This window comes from Heliangelus exortis, chromosome 4 (genome assembly GCF_036169615.1).
Source record: "Heliangelus exortis chromosome 4, bHelExo1.hap1, whole genome shotgun sequence".
Classification (NCBI taxonomy): Eukaryota; Metazoa; Chordata; class Aves; order Apodiformes; family Trochilidae; genus Heliangelus; species Heliangelus exortis.
The window spans coordinates 5,494,345-5,519,524 of NC_092425.1; the positions used below are offsets into that span (position 1 = coordinate 5,494,345).

Consider the following 25,180-nt stretch of genomic DNA (forward strand, 5'->3'; position numbering starts at 1 on the left):
AGTCCTTCATGGGGAAGTAGCTACAGCCAGGCTGAGTTGATTTATTTCTTTCAGGCTGACAGTGAAACTTAGTGCTTTCTGTAGGGAAGCTTCAGTGTTTAAATCTTTGCAGAAGCTAACAGTACATTGGAAATCTAATTGGGCAGAAATACAGGCAAAAATATAACCTAATATTCACTTACTACTTTTTAAGCAGTCATGGAGTTAGATTTAGGATGTCATCCTTAATCCTTCTTGTTTGTTGCTGCTGTCATTTCTAGTCTCTTGGTTCTCAGCCCTTTGTAAGAGTGAATTCACAGCATTCACTCCTAGGGGATTCTAGGAGAATGATTTATATTAAATCCACTTGCTGAGGGTGCACTCAATGCCACCTCCTCTCCTCCTATCCTGCCTAAATGTTTTGGAAAACTGAATTTTGTGAGATCACGTTCCTTTAAGAGAAATCACTTCTTAACAAGAACAAGAAAAGGCGTGTATATATATATATATATATATATGCACACACTTCTCCAAAACAGTCTTTTTTAGCTACAGGCTTCAATGAGAAAATATATTTGGAGATTCCCAGGTTCTGATCCTGGCACATTACTGTCTCTGGGAAGTTCCCCATAAAATGAAAGTCAGGTGAAATGTTAAGAGCTATGCAGAAATCTTGGTAGGGAATTACTAAGAACTGTTTACCTCATAATAATGATCTGAGGGGATATGGTGAATAAAAAGCAGTTTCTAAGTTTGTAGACCTTAACTAATGACTTCTTGTCTAGATTGTGTTACAGTAAATAATTCTAAGAGTAATCACCAAGCAGTTATATGAAATTTTAATCAAAGAACTGAAACTCTTTTGCATTAGAAACTGATGTGAATGAAGATTTATTCCAGCAAATTTTAAAGTTTGTCTCTTCAGAAGGACAATACAAAATTAAGTATTTACCTGCCCTTTTCAAGGTCTAATTCATGGTTCTAGAAATGCCCACATAAAGCTGTATGATGTGTAATATATTATTATTTTCTAGGCGTTACTTTCAAGTCATTTTGTTATAAATTAAAATTTCCTCTTCTTATGTCTTGGGATCAAACTTTGTGGAAATGAGGCTTTCCATTGCCCTGAGCCATCACATTCCCAGCAATGTAAAGGGCACCACCTGCAAAAGCTGGGTTGGTCTCACCTTTGGTACTGCAGAAAAAGGGCCTTCAGGGTCGGGGTGGGGTGTTGAGGAAGAAGTCCTCAAAAATACAAATTTCAGGGATCCTTTGTAGGGGGGGGATTGTAAGAGTTTATTTGAGAGCTGCTTATTTGTGTGTTTGAACTTTGTGGGTTTGTTGTTTGTTGGTTTTTTTCTTTTTTTTTATTGGATGGGGGTGGGAAAAGGACCAGGAGACCAGCTACACCATCATCAAATCCAAAGAGACGATGATCACAGCAGATGGCTTGAAACCAGGCTCATCCTACATCTTCCAGATCCGAGCCCGGACAGCTGCTGGCTACGGGGTCTTTAGCCGAAGATTTGAGTTTGAAACCAGCCCAGTGTGTAAGTCCTTTTAATTCCTATTAGCCCCTGTCCCTGGAACAGTTACCAGAATCAAAGTTCAGGGGATTGATAGCTTTGCAGAGAGCTCTTACTTGTCCTGGCCACATCCCTTGGTTTTGAAAACATCAGAAAATCCTGACTGTGCACTGTGTCTCCTTGCTTCTTTGACTCTCATGGTGAAGTCAGGAGGCCCTCAGGCTGCAGAAAATCAGAGTGTTCCCTGCTTAGAAAAATCTTGTCTTTATTGGAGCTGATGGAGAGGACAAGAGCTCTGCTCCTCCACACCTCTTAATGGCTGTCTGCAGAGGATGCTGAGCTCTCTTAAATATCTGTGCCTGAAGGAAAGACCCTGTAGTGGTGCCGCTCTGCAAGGGGAAGAATTGAACCAGTGTTAGTTTCTTTTGGGGTAAGTTCCTGTCGAGCTGAAAGATGGTTTCTGTTGGCTGCCAATGCCACAGGCTCAAGGAGAGGAATTTGACTGTCATTTATTAATTTTTTTACACTGCTTATATGGAAGAGAAATCTTGTGGTGGAAGCACTCTGTTAATTCCTATGGGGAAGAACCTATTTTCCCTATGTTTTCTTTAGAAAATTGAATTCATCAATGCTTTGATTACTGTTACTCCACTCCATATAAAATTCCTCATCACTTAGAAGGAGATGCCAGATTGTCTTTTCAATTCATGCTGCCTTTGAAGCCTTAATAGATTTTGAAAGGATCATTGTACGTGTGCAGATGTAGCTGTGGAACCAGTGATTGAACTAATACAGTGCAAATTGCATCAAGATGCAAACATTAGTGCAAGACAATGGTCTACTTCATGTATTTATTGTTGTATTAACCATTAATTGTGCCCTATGAGTAGCAAGAAAATAATTTTATGCCAAAAATTTTTCTGTATTATACTAAGGAAATTTTGCTTGCCGTTGGAAAATTTCTAGTTTAGAGTATTTTGACTTGTAGTGTTCCAGGCTGTTAATAAATAATACATTAAATATACATACATTTGATCCAGAGCTATCAGTACCTGGTCCAAAAACAAGGGCACTTCCATAAAGCCCATCATGTAAGTATCTCTTAATCAGGATTTTTTGACATCACATGGTACCTTTAAACCCCTGGAGTCATTTAGTCACACTGGCATGTTAGTCTTTTTACCCTCTTACAGCAGAGGAGTGGGTACTTCTGTAATACAGATATAATGCTGACATAGTGGAACTCATGCTGCATCATCCCAAGGTTGGGAGCTGGGAACTTTTCCTCTGTTGGACTTGAGCAGCAGCTGAAACAGGACTTAAACAGATGTTTAAATGCTTGGTAGAAGTGAAAAGCAATGTAAGCCTCTTGACATTTAAAACCTTTAAAAAGAGATGGTTTGTTTTGTTTTGTCTTTTTTTCTTTTTCAAGGATATATGTACACATACATATATCTGAAAGGGGCCTATAGGAAAGCTGATGTAGGGCTTTTTACATGGTTATGTAGCAAGAGGACAAGGGGAAATGGTTCCAAGCTTGAAGAGTGGAAATTTAGGTTCAATATTAGGAAAAAATAATTTCCTGTGAGGTGGTGAGACCCTGGCACAGATTGCCCAAGGAAGTTGTGGCTGCCCCATCCCTGGCAGTGTTGAAGGCCAGGTTGGATGGGACCTTGAGCAACCTGATCAAGTAGTAAGTGTCCCTTCCCATTCAAGGAGGTTGGAACTAGATCTTTAAGGTCCCTTCCAACCCTAGCTATTCTGTTATTCTATGATATATATATACATTTATATATATATATATACATGCACATATATCTAAAGTCAATATTAGTAGCAGGAGTGTGACCAGACTCTCACTACTTTCCTGTACATCCCAGAGAATCTGAAAGCAAGCACAGATCAAAAAACCTCACTGTAACATCAGTGTTCAGATCTGAACCTCCTACTAGAGCCAAAGCAAATTATTTTGATTCAAGCAGAAATGAAAACCTTTCAGTGACTGTGGTGAGAATCAAGGGCAGCCTCCAAAATCGTTTGGACTAAACAGCAGGTTTTGTTTCCAATTCACAAGGTTCCTGTAAAGGTATTTTTAATACACTTGGAGGAAATATAAAAAAAAACAAAACAAAACAGCTTGACAAATGTAACTGGGGGGGAAACTGTAATGAGCTTTAATTTTTTTCATTTTCTAGGTTTTGGGGTGTTTTTACATCCTGCTGCCTGCATGTTTAATTCTGCAAAGCAGAATGCTGCAGCCAGGCCTGCAGATTTCAGTGGAACTTTTTTATTTGGGTAGAAACTTGCTACTTGTCCTCTTTTACAAATGCCACCAAGTTTGTCTAGTCCTGGTGAAACCAACCTTACCAAAAGCCATTTTTCTGCAGGATTGGTGAGCTCATCTATCTGGCCAGCCAGGTGGGAGTGGGAACATGTCACTAAGTTGAGCAGGGGTAGTGCAGGTTCCCCCCTTGCTTTGAATGGCAGCAAGGTCCCTTATGGCAGCAACTCACCTTATGAATTCAGGATTTTTAGCTGCCATAGATCACATCAGGATTTATCTCATTTCCTCATCTCTCAAGCTGTGCAAAAAAACCTCACAGTCACAACTTAATGTTCTCCTTTAAATATTTTTCTTTTAATTATTTTGTCAAGAAAACAATAAAGCATCATCTTAAGGAGCCTCCATAAATTCATGAGGCTAATAAAATCTCTGGATGATGGCACAGGTTTGGAGCAGTTGCCATTAAATATTTAATGCATTGTGGCCAATCATTCTGAAATAATTTACATTGCTGTAGTGGGTCTGTGATGCTTTCTGTTGAGTGTCAAAGAGCTCCCCTATGAAGAGCAACTTGAAACCCATTACAGATCAATGTTTAATGCCATACCTTTTCTTCTTTCTCTTAACAATTAACATGGGACTATATTCAGTTATTTTATGGCCTCTGTAAAGTTAATCCTGTGCTAAGGACTCTTTTTTGCTTCAATCATTTAGTTAAAGACTTCCTCAGTGCCCAATCGATTCCTGCTGCTCCCTGTGGTGGGTGAAGCTTCACCTGGGGCTGTAATGAGGGTGGGAGCTGTAATGAGATTTTTACCCCAGGGTCATCAAGTATATGCAGCTAAAAAAAAATGGCAGTGAAGAAAACTGGGTGAGGACACTTTGGGTAGAGTTCCTTTCCATGCAGTGTAAAGCAGATAAAGAAGACACAAGTTGTGGTGGCATTTCCATTTTGCAGGTTTCATGAGCTTGCTCAGCTGCTCTTGCTTAACCTGTGGAAAAAGCCAGTTCTTGAATAGCTTTTCTTGCCTTTCTGCTGGCATCTTTATCACAGGATATCCTGTCTTTTGGCAGTAGGGCTTTTTACAAGGCATGGACTGGGAGAGTTCTGCTTCCCTTGGCTGATAAAAAGACCAAGCAGGGTATGTGTCCTAGCAAATTTTGGCCATGTGCTACAGATGGAGTTAGTTTTTAAAGGTAATGCTATTTATCTCAGAAATCTTGCTTATATCTCTTAGGAAAAGCATTCCATAAATGTTCTCTGTGCAAAGGAGAACCTGTGGGATTTTTATCTTTTATCTCTGTGATGTCTAATGCAGCTAACCAAGGAAGACAACCTTGAGTTTGCAGACTCACAGGCTGCATTCTGCAGCACTTTGTTTTCTGAATTCAGCTATAAGTTGCAATTTTGTTGGGTTTTTGGCTTGAGTTTGCCTGTGATTCTGGTTTCTTTCCACCCATTTCCTTTCCAAACTAGAAACAGACAGCAAAGGGAGAAAACACAAACCGTAAAAGAAGAACCAAACTGGTAAGACTTGAAACCTCACTGGCAGCCTCACTAAGCAAAACTTCTGTGAGTGCTGACTATCATTTTCACTTTAATCTCCATTTTCTGTTTCTCATCTCAGCAGTAGCTGCATCCAGCGACCAGAGCCAGATTCCTATAATTGTTGTGTCTGTAACAGTGGGAGTCATTCTGCTGGCTGTCGTTATTGGTTTCCTTCTCAGTGGAAGGTAAGAGGAGAAGCTGTGTATTTATACTTTTCCAACTTCTGTAGTAACTTTTACTTGGCTGACTGATTAGCATGATTTAGGTGAAAGCAGCAGGTGAAGGAAGCTGTTGAGCAGTAGCACTGGAAAACGGCACGATGGTGGCTGATTGATCTGTTTGGACAGGCAGGGATGGTAAGGGCTTGCTTACAGATCTAGTTCACTTCCCGGTGATTTTCATCTCTGTATGGACTGGCCTTAATTATTCAACTTGATTCTCACTGAAGTGTTTTCAGATGTCTTTAAAAAATAAACAGAACATGTTATTGCAGCCCATATGTTTGTGCTCAGAGTTCACAAGGGGCTTGACTCACAGAGAAAATCTGACTTCAGGAAAACACTTGCAAAGAAAAAGACAAGAAACCCATCCAAACAGCCAAAAGTCCCAACTTTTGGTCGGGTCTGGATTTCATTTTTCATGTGTAGCACACTGGTGTGTTCCCCAGGCATTAATAAGTTATATGGAAGGCTACCTGCGTGGTGGGAGACAGCTTCAAATCATCAAGTGATCCCATTGACTTTTCTTGTGCTTAAATGTAGGCAAGTGATAAAAGCCTGGATTATACCATCTCTGACAACTGTAACAGAAGTTGGTGGAACTGGCTGGTGAAAAAGAGACTGTGGTATTGGGTGAAATCTCCTTTGCATCAGGATCAGTTTGTACTGTGGCATTAAATTTGTGTAGCAGCCATCACACAAGCTGCTTTCTTCGTATGCCACACATTCATTATTACAATATTTAATTCCAGTAGTCAAACAATGTAACATCCTTCATGCCAAGCAATATGAGGTGTATCTGTTCATAAGGCTGAAATTGTTTTTAGTGCAAAGCAAACGTTTATGCTTCTAAGGTACCCATCAGGCCACTGTTCCTTTCATGTCACAGGTCTGTCTTAAGCTCATGTCTAGCAAGATCACTACAATCCTGTAAGATTGCAGGATTTATGGGTGTTTAGAGTAGTTATGAGATACTTGCAGAGTGTGATGATACTGAAAATAGTGGCTGAGGGTCTTATTTCCCAGAGGAGGTAGGTTATCAGTCTGTCAGTGTGGCACAGTGAAATCCAGCCAGGCTGAGCAGCTCTGTTCCCAGGCAGAAGGCATTCAAGGAAGGACACAGTTAGTTCCTGTCTTAAAAAGGTAAGTGCTGCCAAACTCCTCTCCACTCAAGGTCAGATACTGACAGTGTCTTCCAGCTCAGCTGTTTGAGCTCCTGTCATCTGCTTTGAGTGACTGTTGAGCTTAAAAATGTGAAAGTAAATGCTCCTGTCTGCTCAAGAAGCGTGCAGGGGCACGGGGGGGGGGGGCAAGATAAATGGCCACAGGCCATTCACACCAGGGGCTGCAGGAAAGCTGTAGCCAAAATGACTTGGCTCTGAACACTGTAGGCAGGAATTCAAGTCTTTCCTTAAAAGCTGGAGGTTTTGAGTAAAGTTCTTCCTTGGGAAGTGGGAGTGGGAATATGTGAAACTTGGCCTCCCCCAGCCTTGATGCAGGCTGGTACTGATTAAACAGGATGTGTGCCCGGCCATGGGGCAGCTATGGATGTATCCTGGCACCTCTGCAGGGAGGAGCCTGGAGGGAAATATCACAGGTGGAGAGCCATATATCCCTCTGTGATCATAAGGAATTGCAATTGTGTGGCAGCCACCAGCTCTTGTTCTTCCCACAGTTGCTGGCAAGTGCTCAGAATCACTTTGGGAAGGACGTACCCTTGCAGATGCTGCTAACTTCTCTGGTCCAAGCAAGAAGTTGCAAAACCTGAGCCATTTGTCAGCAATTTTTACTAGTTATGTCTTTCTGTCCCTTGCCCTAGTGGGCTTTCCAGGATGTGCTTCTTCTTGCCTCTTCCTCTCTTGGCACATTTATAAGAGCTCTTCCCTCCTTTGGCTGGAGTTTTCTCTACTGCTGCCTTAATCCTCCTCTCTCTCTCCATAGACCCCAGGGCAGCTGCAGGTTCTCCATGGTGCCATGCTGGATGTGTGGGAAGGGGCAGGCTCAACCAGTTGAGATCCATTTTTATCTTTTCAACCCTTCCACTGAACTGGGAAGAAGCCAATCCCTCAGCTGGAGGGAGCAGAGAAGCCTCCAGCACCAAGCTATGGCCCATCATTAGAGGACTGGCTTCAAAACCACAGAGCATCTCAACCCCTTTGAGTTCCCATGAATTTTAAAAACCTGCCTAATGCAATGAGTGATTCCTGAGAAGAGAAAAATAATCTTCCAAAGCCCAGAAAGCTGACAGCCTATTTGAAATTAAATAAAGCAAAACAAAAAAATTGTTCCTGTTTGGAAGAAGCAGAGATGTCACTGAAAAGTGTCACTTACACTGCTTTGCTTTGGATATGATTTTGAGACAATTTGTGGATTGACTCTCCTGCTGTGACACTGCAGGGACCATAAACACATTCCAAGTCATAAGAATCTCTTTGAGAAGCTTTTAACCTCTTTCTGTATGCTTTCCTGTGTCTTTGGAGTGATTATGTAGTTCCAGTGCCTGGCTCCAGGGACTTAAATTTCCTTTCCTAATTCTTTCCCACGCTTGCTTCTAGAAAAACAGATATTTTGAACTCCAGGTGTTGCTCCAGCTGGAATCACTGCTGCTTTCCACACCAAGCAAGCTGTGCAAAGGCCAAGCTTTGCCTTTTCTGCTAATGTAGAAGAGCAGGTACTGCCCAGCAGCAAAGCTAAGGAGAAAAACCTTATTCTGCAGCTCTGAGGACACAGTCTGGCCAGCTCCTGCAAACAGGCTTCTCATTGCTGAACCCTGGATACCCCAGAATTAGGATCTTCCTCCCTAGGATGCTGTATGGCATCTCTTTGTGCCCCTCCTCCCAAGTGCCAGGAGGAGGCAAGCAAAGGCTTGAGAGCAATCCTGCAGTGAGATGGAAATATCCTCCTGCTCTTGGCAGCTTGAAAAGTAATTTCCCAACCATAGGACCAGGAGTTTGCTGGGCTCTGCAGGTTTGCTTTTTTTTTTTTTTTTGTCATTAAGTTCCAAGAGTAAGAAATTTCCACACTTCCCCTTTTTTTGCTTTCAAGTATCTCTGCAGTTTTCTTGCTTCTTTTGAATGATGTCAGTAGCAGTTTGGCATTTCTAGTTGGCAGGTGACCCTAAACCAAAGGTCAGCTGAATGGTACTCACAGTGGCATTTCCACGTGCCAGCATCTGTCTGGGGAAACGTGCTTTGTGTCTGAAGTTGGAGATTCCTGGGGATTTGAAACTAAATACACTTTGCCCCGAACAATTACCCTGCATTTCAGAGCTGATTTACTTGTGGATACTCTAGAAAACTATTCCTGTAAATAACGTGCCCCCTGACCAAAGTCATCAATGCCAAGCAAAACAACTAATCACTTTTTTTAGTTATCCTACTCTTTGCATCAGGGGCATATTAATAATACAACCATCAGGGTTACAAATCAAAGAGATTCAGTAAAGCAGACTCGTTGCCTTAGGGGGAAAAAAAATAAAAATGAGGATTGAAAACCCATGATTAAGCCAGCTACAAGCACTGAATTAAAGAACACAGAGTTGTTATTATCTTTGTTTTGTTAGCATTATGTGCTCTGGAAAGCACAATGTGTTTTACAGCCATAGCAAGGCTATGAATTTTGCTTTCCTAGCAGTGCTTGAATTAGGTGCTGCTAGGCATCCCTGTGTCTGATTAAAGTACAGAGTGATCTAAAATCATTGCAGACTTCTGGTTTACATTCAATGTAAAATCACAAAGATCTTTGGATTCCATCCTGCAAGGAGCAAGAAGGTACCACAGCTGTTATTGTGGCATCAGCCCCTTTCTTCTTACAAACCAAGATGGGAAACCCTATTTGCATCAACCTAGGAAGGAGACGCACAGCTTCAGAGCAGTTCTCCCTCCCTTGTCCTTCAACCCAAGCCCTTTTTCCATAACTGATGGGATCTAGGGTTGAGTTTTATGAGCCCACTGGTCCCTCAGGTCCCCCAAGAATTTGAGCTTTGTAGCACTGAACAGAAACATGGGCTTGTACAGAGTAAAATGGGGGCTGTATTAGGTCAGTGCTGTGAATGTTTGCAAAAACTGCTCAAAAAAAACCTTAAATAGTGTACTGTCCATCTGCATTTATAGACAGCTACCCAGTATGGATCAGTTTTCCATCTCAAGTGATCCTCCAAAGAACCAGAGGTAGCTTTTTATAGAACTTAAGAAAAAAGTAGAAGCAAGGAAAAAGGAAGCAAGGAAAGCAAGGAAGCAAGGAAAAACTGCTTTGGAAGCAAGGAAAAACTGCCCCTCACCCTGCATCATGCATATATAGAAAATCTCTTTCTGGCAAGGAACTGGCCTTCAGAAGACAAAGTTAAGACAAATCTTGTCACCTGGGTAATCAGAAGTTTCTGCACCAGGGTATCTATCCTTGACCTGAGCTTATTTAGACTTTTAAATATCATCCCCTGCAGTGGCAGAGGGCTATCTTCTCAACACAAATATGTGCATCTTGTTAAAAAGTGACTTCAGGGAATAGAGAGGGTGAAAGTATTGTGGTGTATATCCGAGGTAGTGAGCCAGCATTTGTGACCTTCCATGATGTAGAAGGTCAAAAGGAATTAATTTTTCCACAACCTTCACCCATCCTATTTTCCAACATGTCCTGGATTAAAATAATTGTATTTTTGGTATTTTTGTAGGAAATGGGTGACAGTTTTCAGATAATGTTTTTCAGAGAGAGAAATTTTTCCAGCATGCGTCACAATTTTTGTTAGTTGTGACTTTTTAAAGGATTTTTATCTCTACATTCTTGTCTGCTCTTCCTTCTTCCTACAGGACATTGTGTCCCATGATTTATATCCACTTTATGATGTTCTCCCACTGCCAAATATTCCCCACAATCCACCTGACACGAGGAGGGATTTTGCTGTAGAAGCTCTTGCTCTGCCAAGTCAAAATTTGCATCCACCAGGAGCAGCCGGGGTCTGATCCTGCTTCTGTTTGGCTCAAGGCTTTTATTGCCTCTGTCATGTTAATATTCTTTGACAAGACACTTTCCCAGAGAGAAGTGTTAGTGGCACAGGAATACAGGATCCCTCTTGGAAAAGAAATGCTCCGCTGCACCTTGCTGTACAGGGTGATGCCTTCCCAAGGGCAGTGTGGAGATCAGATGCTCATAGTCCCAATCTCAGTCTCTAGTATCCTTCCTAGATCAGTCTGGCAAATTTGGCTGCTCAAACACCTTTTTTGCTTTTTTTTCATTCTAAACACTTTCTTGGCTTGTTACTTCTGTGCAAATGCTTCACAAGTCAGTCTGAGCTGCTGCAGTTTTGAGGAGGGTTTAGGAACCTGGGCTAATCTGCCTTCAGATGACTTTGGCCTAAACATCATGAGAGTTAACCAAATCTGTAACTGAGCTCCAAGCCAATGAGGCACTGCCCTTGGAAACAGAATTTCTGAGTTACAGCAGCAGCCAAGGGAAGAGGACAGAACTGCCCTGGACTGATGCAAGCTTTGTCTGAGCAGGGGCTATGCAGGGCAGAGCAGCACTGAGTGACAAAACCTCTTCAGCTGCATCCAGATGATGCATTTAATGGCATTTTCCAAGTCCTGTTTCCACTTTGAGAAGGCAACTGAGCTGCCCTTCAAGCTGGAAATGGAGCCTGACTTCAGGGATTGCAGCTCCACTCTCCTGCTGAGCACTGGGGAAAGCCCTGTGTGTATGTAGTGTTTTAACCTGGGGTTTTACAGTCTCTTATTTTGGCTATGGACTGGGTGGAGGATGAAAAAGAAACTCAGACTGTGGTTCCTCTGCACTTCTGAATATCTGGATGTTTTGCCTTGCTTTGGATGCTAGAAATAGGAAGTGGGACATCTCCTGGGGGCATGCCATGTTGCAGCCCTTGGCCTCTTCCATAGAAAAAAAGGTTATCTGCTGTTTTACAGCTTAGATATAGCAAAGTGTAATGCCAGAGATCTTTGCAAGTGCAGTTTCTTTCCCTGAAAGCTTTGCTCTACGGATTGTAGAAGTTCTGCTTATTCTCATTCAGTTATTCTCTAACAGCACAGTCCTGTGCTTTAATGTGTGAACTAGGTTATAGCCCAGCAGGAAGAGATGTCTTCTTAAACATCCAGGTAGTTCTGGGCAAAGGCAGAATGTAATCCTAGCTGCTCACAGTGTGTAATGCTGCTCCTTTGATGTTTTAAAGGAAGCATATTTCCTCACCCGGTGCTAGGTGTAGTGCTGCCCTCCTCACCTGGAGATCCAGGGAGCAGTCATTGCCATTGCTCAGGGCTGTGTGAAGGATTAGAAAAATCTTCCCAGGCTCCCTCAGTCTCTAATAGCAAGTTTCTGAAGAACATCTCATTAGAACAGCTTATTAAAAGCAACAAATGAGGCTTTCATTTATTATGACTCTGTCTTCAACTTATAACTCTTAAAAGCCAAGGCTGCATATAGCAGAGCCTTTCTGAGATGCATCTAGAAAAGTAGCTTAATTCCAAATACTCTCTGGATCATCTGCAGACTTGTGGTAAATTAGTTACATTGATTGCAGGCACATCATATATATACATTTCATCAACAAAGCATGTTGCCCAGGCTTTGAAACAATGCCAAGAGTGTTGATAGGTTCTCCCAGCACAGGTTAATTAAAGTTTGTTCTCTGGACAGTTGGGTTTGCAAGCCACACAGGTATTGTGGGGGTCACCTTTGCAAGAACTAGAGGAGTGTCAGCTTTGTGTGCCTGAGATTACTGAAAGCAGAAGAGATGGGGAAGCCAAGAAGCTTCTGAAAGCATTGCCTGCAGGCTTTGGAGGTGCAGAAGGTGTCACTGCATCTCCAGGTTCCTCTGTGTTGTCTTTGCCCATCTGCATCCCTTTCCTTGAAACCAGGGCTCAAAGCGGAAGTTACACCTTGTTTCATGCCATGTTTGAGATGCTGCTGCCTCAGCACCTCATCCTTTCCCAGCAAATGGGATTTAATGTTGCAGGGGTTTTCTTAGTAACCTTCACTGCTACATGGATGTGTAATCTGTTAACGTGCAGCAGATTGAAGTGGCTCCTGAACACCTACAGGAGCCCCAAGTTCTTGCAGCCTGCCGGTTGATTCAGTGAGGCTTGAGGGTCATTTGCAGATAAATTTGTTTAATTCAACACTGCTTGGTTCAGCTGCTGGCTAAAGATCTTAAAACCCCAGAGAGGTATGGGTGTATTTTATTGAGCAGTGACCTCTTATCTTGCCACAGAGTTTGATCTTATCTGGAAAGCCTTTGCTTTCAGCTCCTCTGCTTCTACACTGAGAAAGTGCTGCTTGGAGTGAGAAGATGGGAAAACTTTGCCCCTCCTGGGAGCCATCAGCACCTAAATCCAGTGGTTTACTGGAGTTTAACATCCAGTTTTATTTGCCTCAGGATTTTTATATTCTTAAGTTTATTTGCCAAATCACACCATCCTTTCAACACAAACAGTAATGAATTTTCCTTTATCGTAACTGTTCAGGCCAAGTAGCCCATTAACTTACTTATCCACATGCTCCTGGACTGGTAAGCAAATTTTCTTGTCTGCTGAATTAGTTCAGTTTGCTTTTAAGAGCTTTAGGTTTCCCCTAATGTTACACCTCAGAATATTTTGACCTTAACTGCAGAACATTATGTGATGGGTGTGCAGGAATAAGGCTGCGTTGAGACATATTTCTCTTGCACTGGAGCCTTTTTTCCTCCACATAAAGGGAGCAAATTAGATCTGAAGTGCTCTGCACTTATTGCAGGGAACTGATTTTGTCTGGGAGCAACCCAGTGACTGATCAGGTGCTCAAAGAGTTTTCTTTGTTTAAGTAAACAGTGAGCTCTTTTAACTTGAAGAAAAATTGGTTGCTTTTCAGGTTAATTGAACTGTTGTTTCAAAAAATTTGAATTTGCATGCTGAGAGGTGTGGGAAGATTTGGTGGCAGCCACTGTTAGAAAATGCCTTGGGGGAACAGACCTCTTCCGGAGACATCCCTGTGTTCAAATCCGGTGAGGTTAAACACAGAAAATGCCAAAATTTACTCAAAATATATAAAGCTTGGGTTTCCTTTGTGTGATTTTGGACCTCCAGTATTAACTTGGATCTATGTAGTGGATTAGTAAGGGCTATGCTGCACCCATACTAGTGTGACTGCACAAGCTGGGGCATTATGAAAATGCAAAATATTGTCAATTACAGTAAAAAAATATTGGCAGCCCTGTTCCGAAAATGTTTCCAAGTTGTTTTGCTGATGCAAAAGGAGCTTAGAAAGACATTCTTCACCAGTTCTAATTTAAGTAAGCTCATAATCTAATATATAATTCTGCAAATCATTGTGTGCCTGAAGTTATTTTGCATCATAATTTAAGTGCAGTTGCAGAATGTTAATTTTGTCTAAATAGGCTATTCTAATATGCTTAGGTGTTAATTGTACTTCATAAAAATCTGACAAGTACAGGTTTTTTTCAAGAATGTTATGATGGTTTTAGGAGAAATGATGAGTGAGGATGTCAGCTGACTTCAACCAGAGTATGTCTGCATCACTGGGCTCCTTGCTTGTATACTGTATTGGGGTTATTCCTGTTGTTTCTTCTGCACTATGTTCTTTTTCAGGATTAATTATCCTAATAGATTTGGCAGCAGAAAAATTGTCCATGCAAGTTTTCTGACAAGGATAAATGGCAATTACAGAGGTGTAGCCAGGCTGGAGTTAAGGACTGATTCCAGCTGAACCTTTGCTCCCAAGTCATGCTTGGGAGCCTTCAAAAGAAAGCTGTTGACATGCAAGAGTGCCTATCAACTCACCATATTTTGATTTTTTTTTTTAGGCTGAATGCTCTCACGTAACTCACAAGCTGCTTCTGCAGATGTGTATAGAAAGCTTCAGTGATAAGAGGATACCTGGAAAGGGTTCTGTGAGTTGAGTACAATGCATAAGGGTCTGCAAAAGCAGAGCTCGTATTGATCCAGCACTCTTTTTTTTTTTTAAAGGAGGTTGTAACTGTACAGCACACATGCTTGTGGAAAAAGTCACTTTGCCTGCTTCAAGCAAGGGTGTCCCTGTTAATCCTAATGGAACAATTATGGGAAGCAGAGTTAATTCCTTTGCAGGACCAGGTTCTGTATGCGCTCCTCAAAGCGGTTTTCCCCCCAGTAGCACATGCCATGATGTTCTTGCAGCACAGGATGTCAAGGTCCAAAGAGTAATTAAAATAAGAAGGAAGAAGTGAATATAAAAATATTGTGAATGTATTTGCACCTTGCCAGGTGGGATTATTCCTCATCCTGGGCCTTTTTGTTTGCTTTTCAGTTGCCGCGATCATGGCTGTGGGTGGGCTTCTTCTCTGCGTGCTGTTGCCTATCCGAGCCTAACATGGTCAGTGTTCCCACCTGTCCTGGCTCCTATTTCATGTCCTTCCATGTTTTCTGTGCACAGTTTGCCTCTCCCTCCCTTTCTTGTACTGGCCTGGAAATGGCTTTCTCATCTGATCTCCACACCCAGCTTGTCTATCTCAACAAGTGGCAATAGTGTGACCTGAAGCAGAGTGTGTCTCCAGCAAGAGCAGGGGTCCCAGAGGAAAAATAATCTGATATGTTGTGCTGTGGTCAATCCAGACACCACACCAGGGATGTCGTGTGTTATAGTAAAAAATATGCTGGGCACTTCACCAGATTCTCCTTCTTGTCATCAGAAGGAACAAGGGGAGAGTTAATTTACCCCCAGAAAGGAGAGCAGGGGGCAGGTGGGAGTGGAAAGGTGTGGAGTGGGCATGTAAGGTGCATGTCAGTGAAACAAAGTGTATGTCATTGACATATGTGTCAGTGTGTGACACACACAGCAGTGATGTGATGCAGTTTGCCAATGATATGCTCCAGCAGTGCTGGACATATCTCTGCAGGCTTCAAGAGCTTCGTGTCCATATTGCATGCTGCCCCGTTCTGACAGGAGGTTGAAAAAAATCACCATCCCCATCAGATACCTGCTTGAGACCACAGGAGCACTGAGATGTCCCAGGTGCTTTGGTAAACTCCTAAAGTTTTGCAGCATAGCTGGACAGGAGGTGGAACTCTTTTCTGCTGTGTTTTCTGGGGCATCTTAAGGCTTTGCATGGTGGTAGCTGGGTCATAGTGCATTCCCTGACTGTGGGGCACAGCAGTAACCAAGGTGGCCTGTTTTGGGGTTCTCTAATGCTGTTTTTTGGCTCTAACAGAGGTCTGAACCAGGGAGAAGTGTGCAAATGCAAATGCCAAAGACCCTAAAGTAGAAGGATTATTTTTTTCCTGTTGGAGGGTTTTGAAATTTGGGGTTTTACATGATTTGAGGGCTTCAGGACAGCGTTAGCAAGCAAGGCTGCTCAGTGCAAAGTTTTTGGCTGTTTTTCTTGTACAGGTGGGTGTTCCTGGGAGCCACTGGTTTGTCAATGATTGTGCTGAAAGTAAAACCTCCCAGTACTTCTGTTGTCTGTTGTGCTCGTGCCACCAGTGCACGAGCAGTCCCTTACTGGGAGTCATCCTTCAAATACCTTCAGAGTGGCAACAGTGGAAAAATACTTTTCAGAGGAGACCAGGAATGGCCTTGGATGGGTATGGAGAAGCACACAGAGAAAACTTGGCTGGCCTGAAAAACACCCTCTGCAAGTTTCTTCCTATGCTGTGGAGAGACTAATGTGGTAGCAAGCTGGGAGGTGGAAGTGGGAGAGTGACTTCAAGGCACAGATGCCACTGGCTACGAGGAAGCACTACAGCCTCTTCAGAGAGATTCATGGAGATGAATTCAGCAGGAGCTTCCTGCGAGAGGGGAAAAATGGTACCTTGTTTAAGCTATTTTTAATTGTTCTGGCAGGGGTATAGGAAAGCAGGGAGTCATTTGTTGCAAAGGCAAGGGAAGACTAAAGGCTAAAAATACCATGGCTGGAATTGTGAAACTTCCTTTGTAGGGCATGCAGATTTTTCAGAGGTCAAAGGCAGTCACACTATGCAGCCTGCAGCCCTTAGGAAGGGAACTTGCCCTGGTTCCTCTGGGGTTAGTTCTCTAGTGTATCTCTGAACTGAGCCAAAGGTCTTAGCTTCTCATCTCAAGACCTTTTACTGCTCTTTTGATCTTGTTCCTGAAATTAAGAGACTTTTGAGTGTAGAGGAATTGCATATTCAAGACAGATTTCCAGCCTACATGGGTTGCTACAGGTTATTCCAGGTGAAAGTTTGGTCCTGTGCAATGGAATTAACTCATTATAAACATCAGACATTCCCACCTAATGTAGTAATTTGGTGACCTCTAACAATGGGATCACAGCCTCAGTGGATAAAGGCAGAGCAAGAGATGGCATCTCCCTGGGCCTGTGCACAGCTTTCAACACTGCCCCATACAACATGCTGATCTCTGAACTGGAATGATGAAGATACATGGATGGACCACTCATTGAATAAGGAACAGGCTGGTTGCACCCAAAGAGTTGTGACCAATGGCTGAGTTTCCAAATGGAGCTGTGATGAGTGGTGTTCCTCAGGGGCTGGTGCTCAGACCTGTGCTGTTTAACATCTTTTTGGTAGCATGGAGAGTGGAATCGAGTGCCCCCTCAGCAAGTTTGCTGATGACAGCAAACTGTGTGGTGAAGTCAACACACAATCCAGGTGTGTTGGGTTGCCATCCAGAGGGACCCTGAAAGGCTGGAGAAGTGGACTTGTGCAAACTACATGAAGTTCAAAAAGGCCAAGTGCAAGGTTCTGCACCTCATTGAGGCAATCCCATGCACCAATGCAGGTTGGGAAGAGAAAGGATTGAGGACAGCCCTGAGGAGAAGGACTTGGGGTTGTGGTGGACCAGAAGCTCAACATGAGCCACCAGTGTTTGTCCCAGAAAGCCAACTGTGTCCTGGGCTGCATCAAAAGAAGCACAGACAGCAGTCAAGGGAGGGGATTCTATCCCCCTACTCTGCTCTTGTGAGACCCCACCTGCAGCACTGTGTCCTGTTCTGGAGTCCCCAACATAAGAAGGACATCGAGCTCCTGGAACATGTCCAGAGGAGAACCACAAAAATGCTCAGAGGGATGGAGAACCTCCCCTGTGAATCCACGCTGAGGACACTGGGGTTTGTTCAGCCTGGAGAAGTGGAGGTTTCAAGGTGATGTTAGTGACTTTCAGTATCTGAAGGAGGCCTACAGGAAATCGGGGGTAGGGCTTTTTACATGGGTGTGTGGTGAGAGGACAAGGGAAATGCTTTAAAACTTCAAGAGGGGAGATTTAGGTTGCACATTAGGAAAAAATTCTTTCCTGTGAGGGTGGTGAGACACTGGCATGGGGTTGCCCAAGGAAGTTGTGTCTGCCCCCTCCCTGGAAGCAACAGGAATGTGAACAGGAAAATGGGAAAAAACTTCTGATATAAAAGCAGTTCATTTTATACCATTGCCTTGAGTATTCCCTGGTTTTGTGATACTGGATATATTCCAGTACTGCAAGCAACAAAAATGGATGTTGAACATTGAACAATGTTACTAGAGTAGACTTCTGCCTCTGGCTCTCAGTATTGGTGTTGTTTATCCATGATAAATCTATTTTCTTAAGAAGTTACTGTCTCTTCATATAAGCTGAGGTGACAGGATATTTGCCAGATGGACAAACCCAAGTTTGTTTTTTCGTCAGGGTAGAGCATGGTCCTATGCTACAAAACATATGCAACCTCATTGCTTTAACATCTTGGAATAAATAGTCAGAAATTATCACTGACAACCTTGTCACCACAAACTGCCTATAAAATGACAGCTCTAGATGGGTTGGATGTGTTCCTCAATGTTAATTTATTGTAAAAGATGTGCTTCTCTGTGAAGGTCTCAGCCCTGAAAAGCAAGTAGTGTTTTGTTTGTGTTTCAGAGAAGCTCCCACAGTTCATTTACCTCTTATTAATAGAAATTTAAAGATTAAATACAAATAAATCTCTGCAGGACAGGGACAGGAGATTTCCTTGCTGCTTCAGAGCACAAGTTGTTCACTGGTACTGACTCCACCTGGCCAGGTGAGGTCTCTACTTATTGGGGATGTCTACCTGCTGGTTCCCATGTGTGTTTTCAGTAATGCCTTGGCTGTGTCCCAAAATGTTTTGGCCTATGCCTATTAAAAAAGCGTATAAAGACCCTCCCACATCACTGCCTAGGGCCTGAATATCCAAAGTCCAGCTATACAGTACTCTGACTGTGTCCTTGCCAGGATTGTGACCAGGGTGGTGGCCTCAGCTAGCAGAATGGAAACTCCTTCCCTTGGGCTTTCTGTGATTTTGGGTAATGCCTTGGGTGGCTGAGGGGCCACAGAACCCCCAGCAGAGGCACCCTGAAGTACAGAGGCAGAGCATCTCCATTGGTCCAGGGAGAGCAAGCATCTTCCCACCTCAGTGCTTGAAGGATTTTTCTCCATGAATCAGCTTCTGCCATGCGAGGCACTGGGCATTGGTTTCCCAGCTGGATTCTTCATCTTTCTGCCTGTCTGTTTTATATTTTATAAATCTATATAGGGATCATTTTACAACTTCACTTTTATAATCTGCCCCATAAATATTTTACAAGCTGCCTGCCAATCTGCAAGTGGGTTTTTAAATAAGACATGATGCCTTAAGAATCTTAAGGTTTCACCTTAAATATTTTTTTGCCTCTGATAATTTTATTGAAAAACACAGAGCTGTGCAAGGAAGACATCTGATACTTTTTGCCTCTGATACTTTTATTGAAAAACACAGAGCTGTGCAAGGAAGACATCTGCTTGCTAGATACAGAAACTGGGACAAATCCACAACAGGAGTAAATGAGTTGAAATTCAGGTGTACTGTTGAATTATGTTAACTCAAGCTGAGTGTCTTCAGCTCGGTGGGATATGAAGTGAGCATTAGGATCTTTATGCTTTTGCTGTGATACAAAAAGAATATATGAAATCTATGGTTTGTACAATGACAGTAAACTGGAGAATGAGTTCTCCATCAGGAGGCTTTTGACTCACAGCTTTTCCAAGAAATTTCAGGAGGAAATGCACATGCAGAAATGGATTATTTCACAAAGAAGTTGGAGCTTTTTGTTCACTCAGAATATATTGCAAAGGCACAATGTGCAATCTGCTAGTGAGATTCATGGAGTGAATCAGGATTGTTAACCTGAAATAGCAGATTTTTATGGGATTTAGTTGGGGAAGAAGGGAGAAAAAACTACTTGTGTGTTACTTAAAGCATCTGAAGGTCAAGTAGAGATGTGTGGTTTAGCCCTAGTGATTGTGTACATGGTTTGTTTCTCTGGGTAGTTTAAGAAAGTTGAGTGTGCAAAGGGCGCAAGTGATTGCAACAGGCAGGTTTTGCTGTAAGCTCTGTCAGTGATGCCCAAGTGTTGCCTGACAGCTGCAGTCCACAACTACCATTTCACTTAGGGGTGTCTTGTCCAGGCTTGTTTAAATGATGCTTTGGGGATCCCAGAGCCTGATTTCTTCTGCTGATGTGATGTGCTGATTTATGTGATACCCAGCTTGAGAGAGGAAGACTCCTGGAGTCAAGTGGTTTGCACTGACCCTTTGAGTGTGTCCTTGGGCAGTGAAACACAGGCTGTTGTGCATCAAAGTGTGCTTAGATCAGACAGCACATCTTCCATTTTACTCTTCTCCATCTTTCTGGTCAAAGAATTGGGAGGTGTGGTTAGTAGAATGGATAATGTTAGAAAATCTTATGTGTAAGTGAAGTACTCAAAACATGAGGAAGAGATGAGGGCATTTGCTTTAAAAGGCAAGCAGAAGAAATGTTGTTTATGTGCATTTGGTAGAAGAATGAATTGAAACCTTTGTGTATTTTTAAGATGAAAATTGAGCTACACACCTCAGTCCAGAAAATCAATTCCACAGAAGACTGATGTAACTGTTGGCAACTTGCAGCAGGAAAAAAATTGTGGTTGCCAGAGGAAGGATATCCAAGGTACTTGGATTGATACTGATGCTAGTATATCTAATTTATATACTTAAAGAGGGAGGAAGCATGATGAAGAAGAAGAATCCATTTTCAACTCAGGGATTGTGAGCACCAAAACACACTCTGAAAGGACTCTTACTCCCATGTACACCTAGTGCTTAGTTTTTGAGTTATTTGGGCAGGACCCCTTATCCTGGAAAATGGGACTCTTGCTGCTAAAGCAAGGTGATGAGCACCAATACAGGGATAGGGGAGCTGTGTCTCTGGGTACATAATTGCCCCTCTCTTGGGCTTTGCATTTGGAGCTTAGAGATCTCAGCTTGGTCACTGCTGCTGAAATTGTGCCCTGCATGGATAGCCTGGTTGTTTATCAGGTTCAACCAGTTCATCTCCCTGCTTGTGCCCCTGGAATGCCTGTCAGCTTGCCCCTTTCTTCTGCACCTTTTCTCTATCCATTCCACTGTGCTTGCACAACCTTTCAAGTCTGTTTTTCCCTCCTCTCCCCTTCACAAAGGTCTCCCCTTCTCCCAAAGGTAAGCTGGTGTGCCTGCACTCCTGCCCCAGATTAATCCTGGGAGCTCATGTTGCTTTTCCCCTCCTCAACCCTTCAATGACCAACTCTGCTGGGACCAGCTCAGCAGTGCTGTGTTCATCCTGTTGCATTGGAGCTTTTGATTGTAATAGTGACCATTTCACAGATTTGTGCCAAAATCCTATAGCTGAAGGCTGCTTGGCCCCTTGCATCCAGGAGACAGCAGTGCCCTATAATAGGACTTCACACTGAGGGCATGTTTCATGCAGATGCCTTTTACTGCCTCCTAATTGCAGTTTTGTTTCTGCTCATCACATGCCTCCTTGATGTGACTGATGCTGAAATGCTGGCATCCCCCTAGCTCAAAAATCGTCGGCAATGGAAGAGAGGGGACTCCACATTTCTCAGCTTTAAGTGGCTTCTTGGTAGCCTGAGGCTTTCTTTGAGGTCTGCCAGATGCAATCCCACTGTGCTCTGGTTGCTTTGCAGGTGTCTGTTGCAGGTTTTTAACTCAAGCAAGCAACATTCCTCCGTTTCATGTCCATGTGGTTTGCTTTAAGAATGATCCAGTTCCTGTATGCAGTTATCATATAAGGGTCCTTGGAAAGCCTGGTATACATATGTGCATCATATGTACCTCATCCCCTATTTTTAAATGTGTCTATATACATATATATATATGTCTGAGTGTGTATACAGCAGTTACTCTTGCTTGTGCAGTTACACTGGGGATTCTTACATGGTTGTCTAAGTGCAGCAGGTTTCAAAAATGCCACCGAAGCAGCCAGTTAATGCAATAACATCACCTAGAGAACCAGCAAGAAGAGTGAGGGACGAGTCAGGTAAGAGTAGCCAAAGCCTAACAGGAGGATGCTCTGGGGAAAATGTGGCTCTCATATGCCTGAGGTTGCAACTCCATGAGAGGATTCAGCAGCATCACACTGCTTGGTGCTAACATGGGAGCGGGATAGGTCAGGCAGTGCCTGCATGCTTTTTTCTGTCTGTATTGCTACTGGGCAGAGGAAGTTGCATGAATGGTGTTTCCTCTGCATAAAGACAGGAGATGTGCAGAAACCCCATCAGAGCCAGGAGCATACAGGATACCCTTAAAGGCAGCGAGGCAACAAGTTTTCATTTTTTTAAAGCCATTATTTTGCATGTATATAAAGTGGTAATGTGTACATAAGACTAAGCATCAAAATCTGAAGTTGTGTTTAAATGCCCAGTGGGTGAAGGGGAGCATGCAATACATCCATCAGAGTGCCTGCAAAAGCTCTATGGTCTAGGAGATCTTGTTTCTGCAATTATGTTTCATCCCATTCCCCTTCTGTTGTCCTTCCTGTTCTTGCATTAATTTTTCCTAGTAATAGCTGAATTGGAGGTATAGTAGAGTAGAGTTGCTCAGAAGCATCTGTGGGATTTCGAAACAATAGTTCAGTTGAAAATCAGTGGGCCCTGATTAGGGAAATAGCAAGTAGTTTGATGAGCTAAAACTGGGACAGCAGGAATGCAGCCACAGGAGAGGCTGGATTTGTTGGTGCTCTGGGGTTTTGTGCTTAATTTGAAAAGTGGGGTTCTGCCATACCAGAGACAAAAACACCCTTCTGTTATTCTTTTTTTTTTTCCTCCAGGCGATGTGGCTATAGCAAGGCCAAACAAGATCCAGAAGAAGAAAAGATGCATTTTCATAATGGCCACAGTAAGTCAAAATCAAGCGTGTAAATATGTGTTTTGGGCTCTGTGGTGACAAGAAATACAACAAAGAGGGTTTCTTAAAAATTAAAAAAAAAGCCAAACAAACTGGTTTTGCTGGTAATTCACAAAATAATTATTTGTTCTATTATTCAATAAGTCCCCTCCTACCCCTGCTCTAAGCCCCAGGGAGGACTGAATGATCCATTTGAACTGTCCTTATATCTGCCCAGCTACTCACACCTGTACTTGTAGTAAGTAATTTTGTTCTGTGTCTCTGCCTTTGCTATGAATTTTGCATGGTCAGCACAGAAAAACTCTTCTGTTTTTGTGGTCTGGAGACATCAGTCCAGAATAAATGCTTGAAATACTTGTTCCATCCCAGCCAGACATGAGGACCAAGATCCAACATCTACTCACTTGGATGCCTCTGCAGAGGTGTGAGGAGTAATGCCCACATCTTGCTCCAAGGAAATTTTTAGAAATGCTGTGTTAATGTCCTTATATACAAAATAACCTCTGCAGTGATGATAGGAAGCACATCTCATGGTTAATATCAGCCCTTCCATACAGCCAAGCCAGTGCTTGAAAAGCCTTCTTTTGTCAAGTGCTGTGGGATCTGGGGATGGGTACCAGCAAGGTGCCTTTTGGGGTGGGAAAGGCAAACACATCTTGAGTGGAAGTCTTATTTCCATTAGGGCTAAATAATGAAACCAGCAGGAAGCAAATCAATTAAAAGCCACAGTGTAATATAGCTGTCTTACTAGACTGATGAGGAATTCTTTATGTGAATAGCCTTAATGATTGTCAAAACAAACTTATAATAAGGATAATGAAAATACTTTTTCCCCTTTTTAAGTCCTGGAGAAAAAGTCTGCTATCAATTATATATTTACTGGCACAACCCAAAGGTATTGTACTACAAATATTCAGTTCATTTAAATCTCAGTAACTCCATCTGAAATACTGTGGCCAATTGATTAGCTAATATGTGACTGGTAGGACATAATTTATTGCAGCTCTCCATCAGCCCTCATCCATCCAATTTGCTCCGCAAGTTGCTCCCTTAACATTTTTCTTTGTGTGCTTTTCCTCCTGGTCTACCCCTTCCAGATCCAGAAAGAGATTCTATTGCACCAGACCCTAGACAGCACCACGAGGGATTTTTAGCTGCTCATCACTCCAGCTGAGCCACTACCATTTGCTTTTCTAAATATTATGAAAGTTGCACAGGTCACATGTAAACTAAATTGTCATTCTCCAAGAATGCTATTAATTTTTCCCATAGGAATAGGTTTCCCTGCTGCAATGGTCTCCAGCAAAGCAAAGTGCAAGCAAAAGGAGTGTGTATTGCCCATCTTCTGTCATACCATGTGGTGTTAACATTTAATTTGTGTTTGCAGTTAAGCTGCCTGGAGTAAGGACCTACATTGACCCCCACACCTATGAGGACCCTAATCAAGCTGTCCATGAGTTTGCTAAGGAAATTGAAGCTTCATGCATAACCATTGAAAGAGTTATTGGAGCTGGTATGGAAATACATTTCATGACCCTTAGCAGTGTAATAGGTTGGTTTTCTTAACATGAGAGATCTGAGAAGGACCATGATAAATTTGGGCTGTTGGGTACCCTGCAAGTGATGGGGAGCATGTTCTAGATGAAGTCTGGGACAAACCTGTCATTGTCTGTGGTTTTGAAATTCAGGAACTGAGCTGAAAATGGCAGAAAATTATCATGGTTAGACCACGCTGAGTTATTTTAGTGGATGCTATGAGAAATAAGTAATTTAATTTTCGGGTTCTTTTCACCACTTTTTCCTTCCCCTCCCCCCCCTGAGGTCAGGCTCAAAGCAAAAAATAAGACATCACCTGTGAGAGGAAAAAAGCACAAACCAAAGTCCAAAGCTTTTAACTTCCTTGAATTAAAAGAAGAAACTCCCATTTTCTTTCCACTTAAGCTGTTTATTTGGACTTGCATCCATAAGGAATATTTTCTGTCCTCTGAAGCTGTGTTTTTGAAGGTAATTTACTGTGAACCAGAAATAAGGGGGGGAAAAAAATCCATTTGGGTTACTTTTTTTTTAAAGGCAGTCATAAATTTGGAAAGGCTTTATAGTCTATAAAATTATATGTTGCTGTGGAAGCCTAACAGCATTCCATATATTTAACTTACTAAAGGAAGGTTAAGAAGCAAGTGACTTGTGTTTCACAGTTCTGTGATACAGGATGTGACAGCACTCTCTCATCTAGTAGCCAAAAATGTGAAATGAGGAAAAACCCAATGGAATATGGAATGAATAGCTCATTAAATATAGGAAAATTACATTTTTCTTTCTATTTTTTGTGTGTGTGTGCTTATGAATTACTTAGCTTGTGGTCTGCTGGTTATTTAAGATGTTGATCACTGTGATGCTCAGCTTTCCACACCCATGGGTGCCAGGCAGCCCTGTGTGCTTTTGCTCAGCTACCTACAGGTGCTGGGCTGCATGCAGCACATGT

At 42.5% G+C, this 25,180-nt stretch overlaps 1 protein-coding gene across 28 annotated transcripts in view; it reads left to right on the forward strand.

The window, feature by feature from the left end:
• The window catches only part of EPHA5 (EPH receptor A5), a 167,772-nt gene that overhangs the window by 119,826 nt on the left and 22,766 nt on the right, over positions 1-25,180 (forward strand). For 9 of the 28 annotated variants that reach the window (XM_071742764.1, XM_071742751.1, XM_071742772.1 and 6 more), the window contains 5 exons: positions 1,370-1,529; positions 5,418-5,523; positions 14,842-14,907; positions 22,622-22,689; positions 24,086-24,211. In XM_071742764.1, coding sequence (XP_071598865.1) covers positions 1,370-1,529; positions 5,418-5,523; positions 14,842-14,907; positions 22,622-22,689; positions 24,086-24,211 — 526 coding nt within the window. The remainder of the gene's footprint in view (positions 1-1,369; positions 1,530-5,417; positions 5,524-14,841; positions 14,908-22,621; positions 22,690-24,085; positions 24,212-25,180) is intronic. The other 19 variants (XM_071742763.1, XM_071742752.1, XM_071742773.1 and 16 more) reach the window with 3 other exon arrangements.